Source organism: Palaemon carinicauda, chromosome 39, assembly GCF_036898095.1.
Source record: "Palaemon carinicauda isolate YSFRI2023 chromosome 39, ASM3689809v2, whole genome shotgun sequence".
Classification (NCBI taxonomy): domain Eukaryota; kingdom Metazoa; phylum Arthropoda; class Malacostraca; order Decapoda; family Palaemonidae; genus Palaemon; species Palaemon carinicauda.
Window position 1 is genome coordinate 37,845,532 of NC_090763.1, and position 15,877 is coordinate 37,861,408.

At 45.1% G+C, this 15,877-nt stretch overlaps 1 protein-coding gene across 3 annotated transcripts in view; it reads right to left on the reverse strand.

The window, feature by feature from the left end:
• Positions 1–15,877, reverse strand: part of LOC137631126 (N-chimaerin-like) — a 101,092-nt gene that overhangs the window by 21,614 nt on the left and 63,601 nt on the right. For all 3 annotated transcript variants that reach the window (XM_068362783.1, XM_068362784.1, XM_068362785.1), the window contains 5 exons: positions 11,392–11,590; positions 10,677–10,926; positions 9,398–9,558; positions 6,813–6,949; positions 6,480–6,662 (listed from right to left, as the gene is read on the reverse strand). In XM_068362783.1, the coding sequence (XP_068218884.1) occupies positions 6,480–6,662; positions 6,813–6,949; positions 9,398–9,558; positions 10,677–10,926; positions 11,392–11,590 (930 nt within the window). The remainder of the gene's footprint in view (positions 1–6,479; positions 6,663–6,812; positions 6,950–9,397; positions 9,559–10,676; positions 10,927–11,391; positions 11,591–15,877) is intronic.

Consider the following 15,877-nt stretch of genomic DNA (forward strand, 5'->3'; position numbering starts at 1 on the left):
GAGAGATAAAGTGGATAAATAATGTACAAATGTATGACGAACATATTTGAAAACTATACAGGAAACTATATGAAGAGAGAGAGAGAGAGAGAGAGAGAGAGAGAGAGAGAGACAGAGAGAGAGAGAGAGAGAGAGAGAGAGAGAGAGAGAGAGAGAGAGAGAGAGAGACCTATCCCTTTCCTTTTGTTGCTTATCCAGGCGTAAGATTTACGATTGAAGATAAAAAGAACCCATTAGAATATTCAGTATTATGTAGCCATTTGAAATGAAATAATAGTAGTATTAATTGTTTTTTACTCAACCATTTAATTAATATCCCTACTTTTAACTATAATTACGAATTATAAGCATAAAGAAATTATATTAACTTTGAAAAATTATCATTAGTGAAATGACCGCTCAGGGCAAAAAAAGCGTGATTATCGTACAGCAGCCTATTGCACACTTGCGCCTAGTGGCCGTGTTTACGTGTGGGAGTGTCATCATGGATATACAGTACTATACTGTAATTTTTAACTATTGCTAGATAGGCCTACGTACTGTATCAAACCTTGAAAACCCTTTTTTGTTTTTTGTATCTATAGGAAATAATTCTACATCATTCGGAAAATACTGAAAACAGTAAGCTATGCATAGTACAGTAGTAAATACTACAGTCATAGAAAATTATCAAAACTTTAACAACTTTTTATTGTTTTATTTATCCATAAAAGAAATTTTGTACAGTATTTTATAAAAAAAAATCTATAAGAAGGATTTCTTACAGTATTGTTAAGATAAAAGCTACAGTATATATATATATATTATATATATATATATATATATATATATATATATATATATATACACACATACATACACACACACAGTGTATATACAGTATATATATAGCTAGAAAGCTAGAAATGGAGTGAAAAAAAAATTGACGGGTAGGTTGCTGTTTGCCGCCATGATGTGTTTCGAAATATACGAATTTCCAATTACACGAGGCCTTTCATCGACCAAATTCTCGCATAATTCGGGACCCTACTGTAGCTGGCAGAGAGAACCCCTCGAATTTAGGATCCCAGACTGCTGGGTTCTGGGTTTTCGCCACGAACGAAGGGACGAACTTGAAAGAGATCTCTCTCCACCCCTTCGAATGAGAGATGTCATAAGACAGCCCATGGATCTCACCTACCCTTTTCGCAGAGGCCAAGGGCAACAAAAAGACCGTCTTGAGAGTGAGATCCCTGTCTACAATATCCTTCATTGGTTCGAACGGGGGGCTACTTAACATCTTCAGGACCCTAGCCAAGTCCCACTGAGGCACCCTAACAGTTTGAGGGGAGCAGGACTGTTCAAAACTCCTGACAAGCATAGAGATGTGTCTAGAGGAGCCCAGGTCGATGCCCTTCAGAAGGAAGACTTGACCCAAGGCTGCTCGTACTCCTTTTATAGCTGGGATTGACATCCCTATCTCGTCTCTGAGATATACTAGAAAGTCTGCGATATCTGGGACTGAGGCTTTGAGGGGTTTGATGCTCTTCGAAGCGCACCACTTCGTGAAAGAGGCCCATTTCGCTTGGTAGACCGCTGCCGACGACCTTCTCAGGTATCGCGACATCCTCTTAGCCGTTCCTGACGAATATCCTTCCTTCCTCAGGAGGCGCTCGATAGTCTCCAGGCGTGAAGGCGTAGAGACTGTGGGTTGTCGTGGAACCTGAGAAAGTGTGGCTGTTGTAGAAGATCTGGCCTGTCGGGGAGTGGCCACGTAGGATGGCTTGTCAGGTCTTTTAGGTCTGCGAACCACTCTCTCTCCGGCCACCAGGGCGCTACCAAAGTCATCCTTAAGTTCCGGGCAGCCCTTACTCTGTTGAGCACTTGCCTGATCAACGTGAAGGGGGGAAAAGCGTACACGTCTCGGTTGTCCCACTTGTGCTGAAAGGCATCCTCCAAGGCTGCCTTTGGGTCTGGGACAGGAGAACAATACACGGGGAGTTGTGCGTTCAGCTTGGTTGCAAAGAGGTCCATCACCGGGGAACCCCACCGTTGAATGATGAGCCTGGCTACTTCTGGGAGGAGGGACCACTCTGTTCCTACTATCTGACCCATCCTGCTGAGACCGTCGGCTAGGACGTTCTCCTTCCCGGGGATGAACCTTGCCAATAACACTATCTGGTTCGCCTCCGCCCAATCCAGGATCTCTAGGGCGAGATCGCACAACTCCCTTGATTTTAGGCCTCCTTGCTTCTTTATGTATAATACCACTGTGGCGTTGTCGCACATCAACGCCACAGTGTTTCCCCTTAGTAGATCGATGAAGTGCAGGCAAGCTTTTTGGACTGCCTTCAACTCTAGGACATTGATGTGTAGGCCTTTATCCCCGTCCATCCAGGTTCCTCTCGCCGTCCCGTTGAGGAGATGGGCTCCCCATCCCTGGTTGGAGGCGTCTGTGAATAGGAGCATCTCGGGAGGCTCGGTCGCGAAGGGCATCCCCTTGAGCGTGTTCGACCGGCAATGCCACCATTCCAGGAAGGGTATTGTGTTTGGCAGGACTGGAATTAATTTCTGGGGCGAGTCCAGTTGGTTCCAGAAGTTCTTCAGGTTCCATTGGACGGCCCTGAGCCTGAGTCTCCCCTAGGGAACCAGTTTCTCCAATGACACCAGATGACCTATTAGCCTTTGCCAGTCCTTCGCCCTCCTGGGTTGCCCCGACAGGAAAGGGAGAAGGATCTTCATTAGATTGCTTACCCGCTCCTCTGACGGAAAAGCTTTCACTAGTAGGGAATCCAGTGTCATCCCCAAATAGGTCATTCTGGTGGAGGGAGATAGGTTCGATTTTTCTGGGTTGATCATGATACCCAGACCCTTGCAAAACTGGAGAAGTTTTATACCCTGCTCCTTCAAAACGTCCTCTGAGGAGGAAAGAAGCAACCAGTCGTCCAGGTACCGGATGAGGCGAATACCTCGCTCGTGAGCCCACACCGAGACTGTCGTGAAGACTCTCGTGAATACCTGGGGAGCTGTCGACAACCCGAAGCAGAGGGTCTTGAATTGCAGGATCTGGGTACCCCATTTCACCCGGAGAAACTTCCGGCTTGAGGGGTGGACCGGGATTTGGAAGTATGCGTCCTTGAGGTCTATGGTCATCATGTAGTCTTTCTCCCTCAAGAACAGCAAGACCGACTTCGGAGTGTCCATTTTGAAATCTGTCTTTCGCACAAACTTGTTGAGAGCTGACAGGTCTATCACCGGTCTCCACCCCCCCCCCCCCCCCCGTCGCCATTTCTACCAGGAGCAGTCGGCTGTAGAAACCTGGTCCTGGGTGCAGGACCTCCTCCATGGCGCCCTTCTCCAACATCGTGGACACCTTTTCTTGAAGGGCCGCCCTCTTCCATGGGTCCTTGGGTGCCAGCCACTCCGACAGGCTGGCCGGAATTAAAGGCGGGGGTTCCGTTAAGAACGGTAGCCTGTACCCCTCCTTCAGTACGGATACTGTCCAGAGCTCTGCTCCGTGAGCCTTCCATGCCTGCCAATGTAGTCTGAGGCATCCCCCAACCTGAGGCTTGGGCAGGAGTAGGGGGCCTCCCACTCTACCTCCTCCTGGAGGAGCGGCCTGAACGGCCTCTCCTGGAGGCAGAATACCCTGTTCTAAACGAGGCAGACGCTGCTGGAGCTCCTCTACGGGGGGGCTGTGGCGCTGAAGCCCACGAGGAAGAAGGGGCTTCTCTCCTCGTCAGGTTAGGCGGGGCCTGAGAAGTAGAGGGCCCGTCTGATGCTGATCTCTTGTAGGAGGGCCTCCTTACCGGTTGAGGCCTGGGAGCGTTCACTTCCTTTCGTTTAGCCACCTTCTCCATAATCTCTTCTAGCTCTTTCAAGGGGAACAAGGAGTCACCCCACACAGGAAGGCTCCTCATGGCCCTCGCCTCCCTGTCTGGGACCTTCCGAGAAAGCTTCGCCAGAATAGTGTCCCTTTTGCGAAGAACCCAATTCGCTGAAAGGGCAAGGGACTGATACGTAAGGAACTTCAGGGTCTTGCCCCCGGAGATGATAAGCTCCCTCAGGAGGTTCTGCTGCTCCGGGTCCGTTAAGTCATATGTGGCTTGAACCCCTACCAGTGTGGAAGCCCACCAGTCCAACCAAGAGGAGACGTGCACCAAGTCTTTCGACATCTCCTCCATCATCGCAGCCTCCGACTGCGAAAAGCAAATCGGGGCTGAAGAGGCTCTGTCCTCCGGGGCACCCTGTCCCAGAACGTCGAGGGCAGGCTCCACTTTGCAGGCTCCCGGTCGTTGTCCCTCTGGCACATAGAACCTACTCTGTGTCTTGAGCCCTTGGAGCAACTTCGAGGAGCTCTGCGTTTTGGGAGCTTCGGCATTGCTTGCCACAACTCTATCAACATGAGCCCGTCCCAGGACGAGATCTCGGGCCACAGGCAGGGCCAGGGAGGTTTTCTGTTGGACGGGTGCCTGCATCAAGCGGGTCAGGCTGGACCTCCAGTAGACCTCATCGGTTGGGACCGGTTCCTCAATCCGATGATGCCTTTGAATCAGGCCTATAACCTTCCGATAGACCAAGTCCTCGGTCGGGGAACCTTCTCTACCGTCAGCAGTACTTTCCGCCTGATCCCGAGGAGCCGGGTCACCGGGCACTCCCACCGGGCGCTTCGGTTCTGGAACAACAGGCACTCCCCTGCGGTGGTACCGGTCTTCCCCGGCGGGAACCTCCGCACCAGGTTCGGGGGTCAGAACTGGCATTGCCGTGCCAGCGAGGACTACCGTTCGTGTATTTTCTCTGGGGGACGAGGACGCGGATCCAGTGGGCTGACCCGACGGAGTGAACCGTTCCTTTAAGTCCGAGGGCAGAACCAGCTGTGCTGATTCGGCCAGGCTGCCCGTACGGAAGTACGGTTCCCCCGCTGGGCGGGGTGAACCGGAAGCTTCGCGGCCTTACGCCTGCCTGAAGCGGCCTTCTCGCATTTCTCCCTGCGAGGGTCATATCTGCGTCTGGAGGATGGCCTTCGTGGCGAGAAATCCCTGGACTGCCGGTCCGGGGAACGCTGCAACTCAGACTTACGGGGAACAAAGACCCAATCACCATCGGGGGACCTACTCCTCCTTTACTTCCTCCGTGGAGACCGGGACCGTTTTCTACTGAACCTCGAACGGGATCTTGAGCGGGAACGCCTGCCCCTGGACCGCTCCCTCCGTCGCCGATGTCTCCTCCTCGTTTCCTCTTCTGAAGAGAACGAAGCCCCGCCATCTGAAGAGCCCGACGAAACTGTACCACCCGAACGACGGGCAGAAGCGGGGGCTACGGAGGGCTTCGCGACCTGCTGCGTACCAGAGGTCGAGGGTTGTAGGAAGGTCTCTGGAACCGCCGTCAGAGGAGCTGGAAAAGAGGTTTGGCGCACTACACTAGGGAACCAGGTATCCAGCCCCTCTTCCATCCGCATTGGGGACCTACCTGGCGTTTTAGGGAGCCTCCACCCGAAGGGCTCACTTACCGTGGAGTCCAACTTACCCTGGGCGTCACCAGCCGCTGAAGAACCTGAAACACAGGCCCACGAAGCGGGCGAAGAAACAGGCACAACATTACTACACCACAAGGGGTCGTCGGAGGAAACGTGCCCCCCAAACACAAAGGCAGAGTCTCCAGAACCCCCAGACACAGCACTACCAGGCCCCCCACTAGCCTGAGAAGACCCAGCAACTCCCACTTCACACACATTAGACTCCTGGGGAAGGGCCCTCGGCTCTTTCCCCGCAACGGACTTACCTCGTCCCCTACTCTGGGTAGGGGAAGTCGAGACAGAAGCCCTGTCGGACCGTCCACTGGGTGACGGTAACGGCGAAGAGATGCTAGATTTCCTGGGCGAACGTTTCGACGACTTCTTCTTAGTGCCGTAACGCACCCACTGAATCTCACTCCAATTAACACACTCAATGCACGTATCCGATGGCGAGCACATTCTGCCCCTACAGGAAGAGCAAAGGGAGTGAGGGTCTACTTCGGGCTTGGAAAGGAACGCTCCACACGACTTTCCGGCTCTAGGCCCAGGACAACGGCGGATCTGCTCCATCGCACACAACCACAAGGCACAGGAATGAAGGGAATCAACAAGGAATACACTTGGAAAGCACAAGGAAGGGCAGTGAACACGCAAGAACACAAGGGATAAGCACAGAGATACCACGCGGTAACCACGCGGGACACACGAGTCGGACACAAAGGGTCGTAAGAGACGAGAGCGGCGTGATGGTATCACGTCGCGACCAGAGAACTTACTGGCTAACGGGACCCAAGCTGACGCCGACCTAGCTCAAGGCTACCCTCGGGGCACGTTCTCTTACTCCCGGGTTAGCCCTCCATAGAAAACGGGTCTAGGGTATACTACACAAAACTCTGGTCGGTAGAGAGGAGATTACAGGTAACTCCTAAGAAAGTAGTTCGAGGTAAGTATTTGTGTTGGAACAAACAATCTTTAAAATAATGACCTCTTTCAAATGCTAATCTCAGTGCTTCGATTTGGTCCTGCGACCCCGGAACTCTATAAATGCCTTCCGTTGTGAGACCACGCGCTTCAACCTCTGCAACGCAGTCCAGTACCACCTTAGGAACGTTATCTGTTGCACTACCAGCAATGCTCAAGCTAGTAGTAAGGTCTGCTCCAAAAATACCTGGAAAAATCGTTGATAATGACAGCTACTAAAGCAAACCCCTAACAGTGGTTTCCAATATTTCAAGGAATACACATACATGTAAAACTAAATGACATGAGAAAGAGAACCTATAGTTCTTTCATAATAAAGGAACCCTGTTATACTTACTTTGTAAATCTTTAAGATCTGGGCAACAGTCATTGGGGACCTTATAGCTGCATTGTTTGTGTGCTTTAAAGCTACAATCCTGGCACTTAACTCCTTGTGAAACAAAACCCCAAAGGAAATGACCACAAAATCCGCACCTGTAATATACATATGTAAATATTTTTGTAATCTTTACAAGCAATATGATATAAGAAATTTATTTTCCAATTCGTTACCACCACCAATAAGAAAAAGGGGTTCGGACATACCCAAAATTCCTCGTATATAATTGCAAATCTTTAAAGTTTCCTCTAACTTAATATAACTAATTTCACATATAAACAAAATCAAATATCTTAAACATGATTAATAAAAACAGGAATTTACAGGACCCTTGTCTATTAATAAAAATATATTGATTTCACAACAATCAAATCACTTATAAGTAGCCCATGCTCACAGTTTTAACAAATTCTAAAGATTACATCCCCAATTCAAAAGAAAAATATTCTATATCCCAGCAGCAATACACATGCACGTCACATATCCTGGGCTTTCAGGTAATCGAGAGCTCCACTTTCGTGTCTAACTTTTTGATAACAAGTTTTTCTTTCTTCAAGACTTTTTTGCTGATCATTTCACCAGGACTTCAATCGCTTTTTGTTTTTTCTTGGTGAAATTCCAGGTGGACTCTTTCCATTGCCAGCTGAAAGTGGTTTTGCGTGACTATCACAATTTCCTACTCATTGGTAAGTACTTAAAATTTTGAATGCTTCTCTAACAACATTACACCCGTACATAGTAAAATTAACAACAACCTAACCCCTGAACTTCGGGTCAACAATAAATTAATTTCAGGAGCCATGGCCACGAGCTTGAGACCAAGCAATGGATGGACAAGCCACACAAACATTAGAAATTGCAGTCCCAATCAAATGGCTAAGCAAATCAATACCTCATTTAAGAGGACCCACAAAGAGTACTGTATAGCCAATTGCCATGGCCATAGTAACAAACAGGGAAGAGATTCAACTGCAGACCCAAATCAGAAATGAAAAAGTTTAGATACGTAAAACGAGTCACCCCATCAAAATGAACACGATAATGTAGATGTTAGGATCCAGTTACACAGTCAAGGACAAAACAAGATAATACCACTAACAAAGGATAGGTCACGCCAGGAGATACAACCACATACATGTGATCAAGCAGGACAATGACTTGAACGTGGAAGTACGTCTGGGCACAGACATTATATATGTCAGGAGTAGCAATACTCACAACCGTGGGTCAGCCATTGGCTAACACCAGAACAGTACTCATTCACGACCTGATCAGCAATGAATGAAAGGGTCAACTGTAACTAATGGAAGTTAATGTCAAGAGTTGAGCAAGAATAGAAGTGTGCTGATGGACCTGCTACATCTTTAATGTCTTTCTTAACTTTTATTGCCTGAAGCCATGTTACCAAGAGCTAAAACACACCTTCAAGATTTAGGTTCACAGCGGAAACCAAGATACCAAAATGAAGTATGAGACAATACACCTGTGCACCTCATGGTCGATGCTGCTTTACTAATAACAACTGCACTAAAACACAACTTTAGACATTTGCATCATTGATTAAACTTGTGGTGAATGCTGAACATATGGCCCTGGCTTCATCAAGAACTGCACTGTAGCACATCTGTGAACACTTACACTTTGGTTCAAGCTAAAAGCAGGTGCTTCACATACAATAAAGGCTATACCATAAAACATATATAATTCTTTCATTGAGATTCAAGTTTATAATAGTAGTTGGTATCACAGCACAAGTCCTGTCACCACTTGGTACCACATTTCAACTCACCTGGGAATCCTATAGGATCAAGACACTATCTGCACTGTCAAAAGTAACCATGCTAATAACCATACTGATGAACTTATGTTTTTGTACCATGGTTACTAGCATGGGTATACTATCAGCAAAATCACATTACCAGTAGGATCTGTGCTAGCAGTATGTGTCATACATACAGTACTGGCATTCATGACAGCGGGTTGGTCCCATGTTAAAACTATTGAAGGACTTGTAAATACCAAGATTTATTATGCAATGACATTGTTGGTGAAGGAACCACCAGAGTGAGATGGTTACCTAAAATACAGACACTGATCAACTCCAGGGTTCTACCGGGGACAAGTTGCAGACTGAATAAACTACTCGAATATGAGACTACCAAAGCAGATTGGTTTGATATAGAAACCTTCTACTGGATTATATATTCAAGCAGACTCTGGCAGAATTTTGTTTAGCACGAGAATGACACAAACAGTGAAGAAGGTAATTGGTTCTTATGTCTGAAAGAAAACCTACTGGATTATATATTCAAGCAGACTCTTAGCAGAATTGTGTTTAGCACGAGAATGACACAAACAGTGAAGAGGGTACTGTAATTGGTTCTTACAGAATGTTTTTTAGTCTGAAATACAAGATGATGTGTCTGGGAACATTCAAGGCTCTGAACTGTGGACACATGAATATGGAAATATGAAAAAGTGCATCCCAATCATAGATGCTTTCAACCAAAATATTACATGACAAGAAAAATCCAAAGACCTACCAATGTAATCCTGTAAAAGTGTTGACATGGAATCTGTGAGGGCGCTGCGTCGTCACATCCACTTGTTCAATATTAAGGTTAACATCCTCGAGACAATCAGGTGGTGCAGCAACGTGAAAAATGGATTTACTTTCCTCTTCTTTGTGTATTTCCTTATCAAGCTGGAGAGTGTATAAAATCATAATCTTCTTTAATATAACATTGTCTTATTTAAAAAACAAAATAAATACAGTGGTAAACAAAATTCAGCCTTTTATAAGAATAAAAAAATTCCTCCTAAACTTACTTAGAACAGATTAAAGGAAAGAATGAACAAGCATTACCTTGTAGCAAAAGCATACTGCTATTCCCTTCAACCTCTCTAAATAAGAAAATCTGAAGTCCTTTATCTTTATTGACTCATATGACAATACTTTTAATTTGGAGGTAAAAATATAAAAATTGTTGACGAATAATCAAGTTTCCCGGTTCCAAATACAGTACTGATTATCATCTTAGAAACCTTGATTTTATAATGAAGTACCTGGATGAAGATTCCGTAAAGAAATTTGCGATAAACTTGTTATTACCAGGATTGATTACTGTAACTCCATCTACTACAATTTACTACAAGCACAACTTATGAAATTACAAAACACAAGAAACAGAGGAGTAAGACTGATAAAAGGTGTCTCACAAGAGAAAGGATCACTCCTATACTAATTGATTTACACAGGCTGCTTATTGAACCATAATTGAGTTTAAAATATGTACAATAACCCATCAAGTTATCAGAACCGGACGTCCAAAATATCTGATAGAATTGCTACATATTGTGCATCCAGCAAATCGTGTTGACATGAGAATAGTTACAAATGGTTTAAAATTATTGGAACCTAGATATATGTCTACTGTAGACTCTAGAGCCTTTAAATATGCAGCCCCGAGACTATACAAGAAGCTCCCACTAGACATTTGAAAGACTGAAGACATTAAGGCTTTCAAGAGGAAACCAAAAACTTTCTTGTTCTCTAAGTGCTTCAATAGTGTGGATTTGAGAGTAAACAAGCAAAATGGGGTGTAAAATGTTGAATGCTTCCAAACAAACATAATAAAATGACTGTGGAGGTCCTATAGAGAGAAGGGTTCTCCTACTGTATAGGTCCAAAAAATGCAGCCCTTAAAGTAAAGTAAATAAGTACTGTATATAAGAAATAGTATCAATTTCAGCACAGTGAATCAAACTGTCCTAGCAAATTCTATTCCTGTACATTAAACAAGCAATTCCTTATTACAGTACCTTAGATAACTGTCGTGGAAGAGTTCGGCCAGTGTGAATATGCATCCTCATAGATCGCGTCAGGGTATAATGTGGAGAATTAAGATAGGAGCCCCTGGACATGTTATTGATGTAGTCCCCAGCCTGGTCTTCCAAATAGAGAGTAATGAGTCCATCCGCAACCAAATCGTGTAGAGTATCAAAGCGTTTTTCTCCCACATAGTGTTTCCCATCAAAATACAATTTGTAATGCTTGACATTGTTGTTGAATCTTGAAAAAAATATGCCAAATAAATAAAGTATAAATGAAACATTCTTACAAAATTATATTACATTCCATTGCAGTAAAATACCTTGATATTTGTTTTTTTATACGCATGTCTAGGGACATCCCAACAGTAATGTGTGCTTGCGTGCGATATAGTTTTTGTTACAAGACCTTGATAATTTTTTTAAATGAATAGTACACAAAATTACAATTAACTGCAGTCTGAGGTTTATGAAAAAGTAGAGTACATCCTTTACTAAAATTATTATGAAAAACATAATACCAGAAAACAGGTCCTTGTAACTCCATTAATACATAATATATAATAATGATAAAAGTAGTTTGGGAAATAGCTTGCACTTCTTTTTATCATCAAATTTTAAATTTGCAAATATGTATTTCAATCTCCCCTCATTACAGCACAGGTAAAAAACAAATATTTATTTCCAAAAGAAAATAAGCTCTTACCTCATACTTAGCGTATAAAATCCTTCTGCCTTCTCGCTGTGGCGTACAAGATACGATCCATTTATTGTCAGCTTATCTTGGCTTTGATGGTGTCCGATACTTCCGTGGTATTCCAACCCATAGTATGGCGGGCAATCGGGCGGCCGGTCCGTGCACAACACTGCAGCAGGTTTTGGTGCCTGCTGTTGCAACTGGTACACTAGCAAAAGATAGAAGGAAAGTCATTAAATCATAAATATAAGACTTCTTTATTAACAAGAAAACTTCTCTATAATGATAGATGTTATTGCATGAAAGAAAAATAGAGAAATCATACCACTGAAATAAATTTCTGAGCTTCAATTAAAAACGTAATTTGAAACAGGGATTCCCAACCTGGGATACAAGTAACCCCCATAGTATATTTTTACTCTCCAGGCGGTAGATTGGATCCGAAAGAATAGGCAGTACTGCGCAATACACAAGTTATTCTGCATTGAGACTGAATAACAGAATTACATCACAATACCAATTTTATTATATCTCTTTTTCATCCTCCATTTTAGAGGTACACAGGAATTTATGAAAATGTCCAAGGGGTAGAGAAGCACAAATAGGTTGGGAACCCTTGATCTAAAGGGAAAGCTAATATTTCTGACAAAAACATTACTTAAATCCCATGAAAGCCGAGTTCCATTCAGTGAAAGGTGCACGATTCATTCTAAATAAATGACCACGCCTTTAAAATACAAGAATTTAATTTTCAAGAAATTTCAATAAAGACAATGTAACCAGTTTTCAAACTTCCTGACTTGAGTAAATATGGCTGATTATTATGGTGCCCTGTCAGTATATACATGATCAATGACGTGCAAATAACAAATAAGCTTTCATTCGGTGATTTTCTAAAAGTCTGTTTCTGGTAAAATCATATTTGGCATCCTTTAAGTCCTTTATGTAATCCTTAAATCTATCTACCATGGCACTTCTCCCCAATTTTGGGTGGTAGTTAACATCGGGAAAAAAAAGAAAAAGCAATTTTTCTTCTCATCAATCCTCTCTGCCTGACAAGGGACTCGGCCAAGTTTGGCTGGTACTGTACTGTTAGGGTGCCACAACCCAACGTCCCCCATTTTCTGCCCTAAATGTTCAGTTCAGTAATAATTGACTCATGTCAGCAAGTTGTAAATTATCATAAGCACTTTATTTACATCTAACAAGATACAAATCAAATCTGTTCCAAACAACTAAGAAACTTATATAGTTGAACTAGAAATAGAGGTTTGATGATACAATTCCAGAGATTGTCTTTATTCCTTTTCCGTTTTTATTTCTTTTCATATAAAGCAATGCAGTCTAATCAAGATAACAGCATAATTAAGTCAAGAGGGGAGGGAAGGAAACAAATCAGAGAAAACGAGGAGCTAGGCGAGTGCTAACCCCTACATGATCATGCTAGCATACAACAACCCTTGATAAATCTTGTAACATACTTAGTATACCCTCTTTAAATGTTTATTTATTTAATAAAACTGCAGAATCTAGAAGCAAGACATAGCATGGATTTGACAAACAAAGACAGTCCAATATTCATAACCTTTCCTTGAAATATATTGATGAATACAAGACTATAGTAAGAAAATTGCCTCAATCAAGATTACCATCTGGCATTTACAAATGGTTCATCTTGAGCAAGTTTTACCAAACAAGAGCGATCAACACAAAAAGTATTAAACGATATTCAATACTGTACACTAAATGAGATAAAAAACACCCAAGTTAATATGGCAGATTAATGAAGTGCTCATTTAGTTGAAAGATTATTTTCCTTCCCAATATTTCAAGAGCCAGAGAAAGGTTACATGCAGAGTTAAAAGATATACCTTAACTTAATCTACACACAAATAGATTTAATGGCATTATTTCCCTTGAGCGTGATAGCTACATTATTAACTAACATTAAAGTAAATATGACAAATTCGAAGATAATTTGTATTTTTCCTAACCATACAAACCTTAGCTATTTACATTGGGTTTACCTTTTAGCGCAGCTGAAATGGCGAGCCATTAGAATTTAACGAGGGTGTATTACCCCCGCGCTAGTTAGCGGGGGGGGGGGGGGGGGGTAAGGAAGTGGTAGCTAGCTACCCCTCCCCCCCCCTCACACACAGATGAATGCTCACTTTCACTTAGAGGTAGGACTTGTCTTGGGGGACAGGGCTGGCGGGCAAATATGTGTAAATAGCTAAGGTTTGTATGGTTAGGAAAAATACAAATTATCTTCGAATTTGTCATTTGTTCCGTAACCGAAATACAAACCACGCTATTTACATTGGGTGACTTACCCATTAGGTAGGGTGGAAAGTCCCCAGCCATACTGGCTTTGGCTTTACCCGGGGACTCAGAATCCAAGTGAGTCGCACTCGAGAAAAGGAGTCCCTGCACCTCACAAGTTCCTTGCTCCGCAAGGAACCGTGTGGCCTACATAAGCTTGGGTGTGAAGGAAGAAGTGTGACCCGTCCTAGGCAGTTGACCTGGAGTTCCAGAAGGAACTCTGGGTTAGGACGTTCCCAATACCACCTCGTCAGGGTATGGGGGACGCGACAGTATTGACTCAATACTCGGAACACAAGGAAGCATGGTTTACCTGCAGAGGTTCGAGGTCAGCTATGCAGAGACCAGGATGCTACCTCCCGTAGAGGGGATGATGAAGAAAGAAATAAGGGCCAGACATACTTCTTTCGTTCATGCAGACTAAAACCTGATAACAATGCCCTCAACCTTCTGCTACCTGTCCAATAAGGAGCCTGAGGTTAGACCAGCTGTTGTGTAGCCACCACAGAGCGATAGAAAACGTATCGAGACTCCTGTGGGTCACGCCCTGCAGGAAGCGGGCTGCGAAGGTCATTAGACGCTTCCAGACTCCAGCTTGTAGCACCTGCGTCACAGAGTAGTATTACTCGAAGGCGAGGGATGTTGCGATGTATCAAACATCGTGCTGTAGGGCGACGTGACGGGGGAGGGTCTGGAGACAGGTCGAGATGAATGTCCTTGAGTCCGGGCTGAAGAGGTATACTGGTGACTCTCCCCCGTGTCCTCCTTGTGCTCCCAAATCGGCTGCAACTGAGGACAAACTGCAGCTGTTCCCAAAGCTAACCTCTCGATTCCTTTACTGGCAAGAAAGAGAAGGTCTTGGGACATCAGATACAGAATGGAGACTCGAAATCTTGAAGGAATTGGACCGAAGGGCCGGGACCCGCAGATTCTGAGTCTAGCCAACAACTCAGGAGCGAACTTGAATGTTGCCTTCCCCTCTTCCTTAGAAAGGGGGAGTCGTACGAGACCAAGAAGATTGCTTACACACTGGCCGTGGCCAGAGTGAGCAGGAGACCCAAGGCGGAATACAATCCGAGGCCTGTCGTAAAGGGTCTTGAGAAGATCTCTTAAAGGACTAAAAGTCCGAGCCATGCTCCAAATTGGAGGTCTTCCTCCGACTAGGGCAGGGACGATCGTAGCTTCGCATGAGCGAGGAAAGATCCAGCGGACAGGAAAAAGTTATTCCTTTAAGCCTGAAGGTCAGGAAAAGGCTGAGCGACAGGCTTCATTGCCGAGAGCGGAAAGGAGTTTCCTCCCGCCGAAAGGCAATAAGGCCGTTATTGCTGGAGAAGAGGCCTCAAGGGAAGAGGTATATCTCCCATGGCACCAACCACCGAAGACTCTTCACTTTGCCTGGAAGACCCCTGCGGATGACTATCGCAGATGACGCGACCTCCGTACCGCGACTGTAGCGGGTTGTCTCTTCTTGAGGAGGAGGCGTAGTGTCTCCAGGCATGAAGCCGAAGCGACGCCCCGGTTCGGGAGAGATGTCGCAGTGTGGTTGTTTGAGTAGTCTGCGCCGTGGGAGAAGCTCTCCCGGGAGTTCCGTCAGGGGAAGCAGAGGGTCCAGAAACCGTTCTGCGCATAGTCCCAGTGGAGCTCTCCCATTGAAAGGTTGACAGACAACCTGGTCTTGTTGAGACCCATTGTCCACAGACAAAAAGGAGGGAAGACGCAGGCGTCGAAGTTGTCCCACCATCACCGGAATGCATCTTGCCAGAGTCTCGGGGTCTGAGACTGGGGGGAAGAACAGCGGAAGCTTGAGGTTCCAAGCTGTCGCGATCAGGTCCCCCAGACCAGGACTTGCTGGTTACCCAAGGTCAAAGACCCCCAGGTACACTCTCTCTACGAGGCTCTGCTCGGATAGTCGGAGAGAACATTCCCCTGCCTGGAATGAGAGAGCCGATGGTGGTATTGAGAGAATCTCAATCATCCCGGTATCTCTACTGCAAGAAGTGAAGGTGTGAAAATGCGTCCCCTGCTGGTTAGAATACGCCAGAATCATGAAGTCGACGCGCACGGGGTGACTCGGCAGGAGCTGTAGGATCTGTAGAGGGGCCAGACTAAGGCCCCTAAGCCTGCCTGAATGATGGAGAGGTATCCTTCAGGTCTTGACCATAGGCCTGGACCG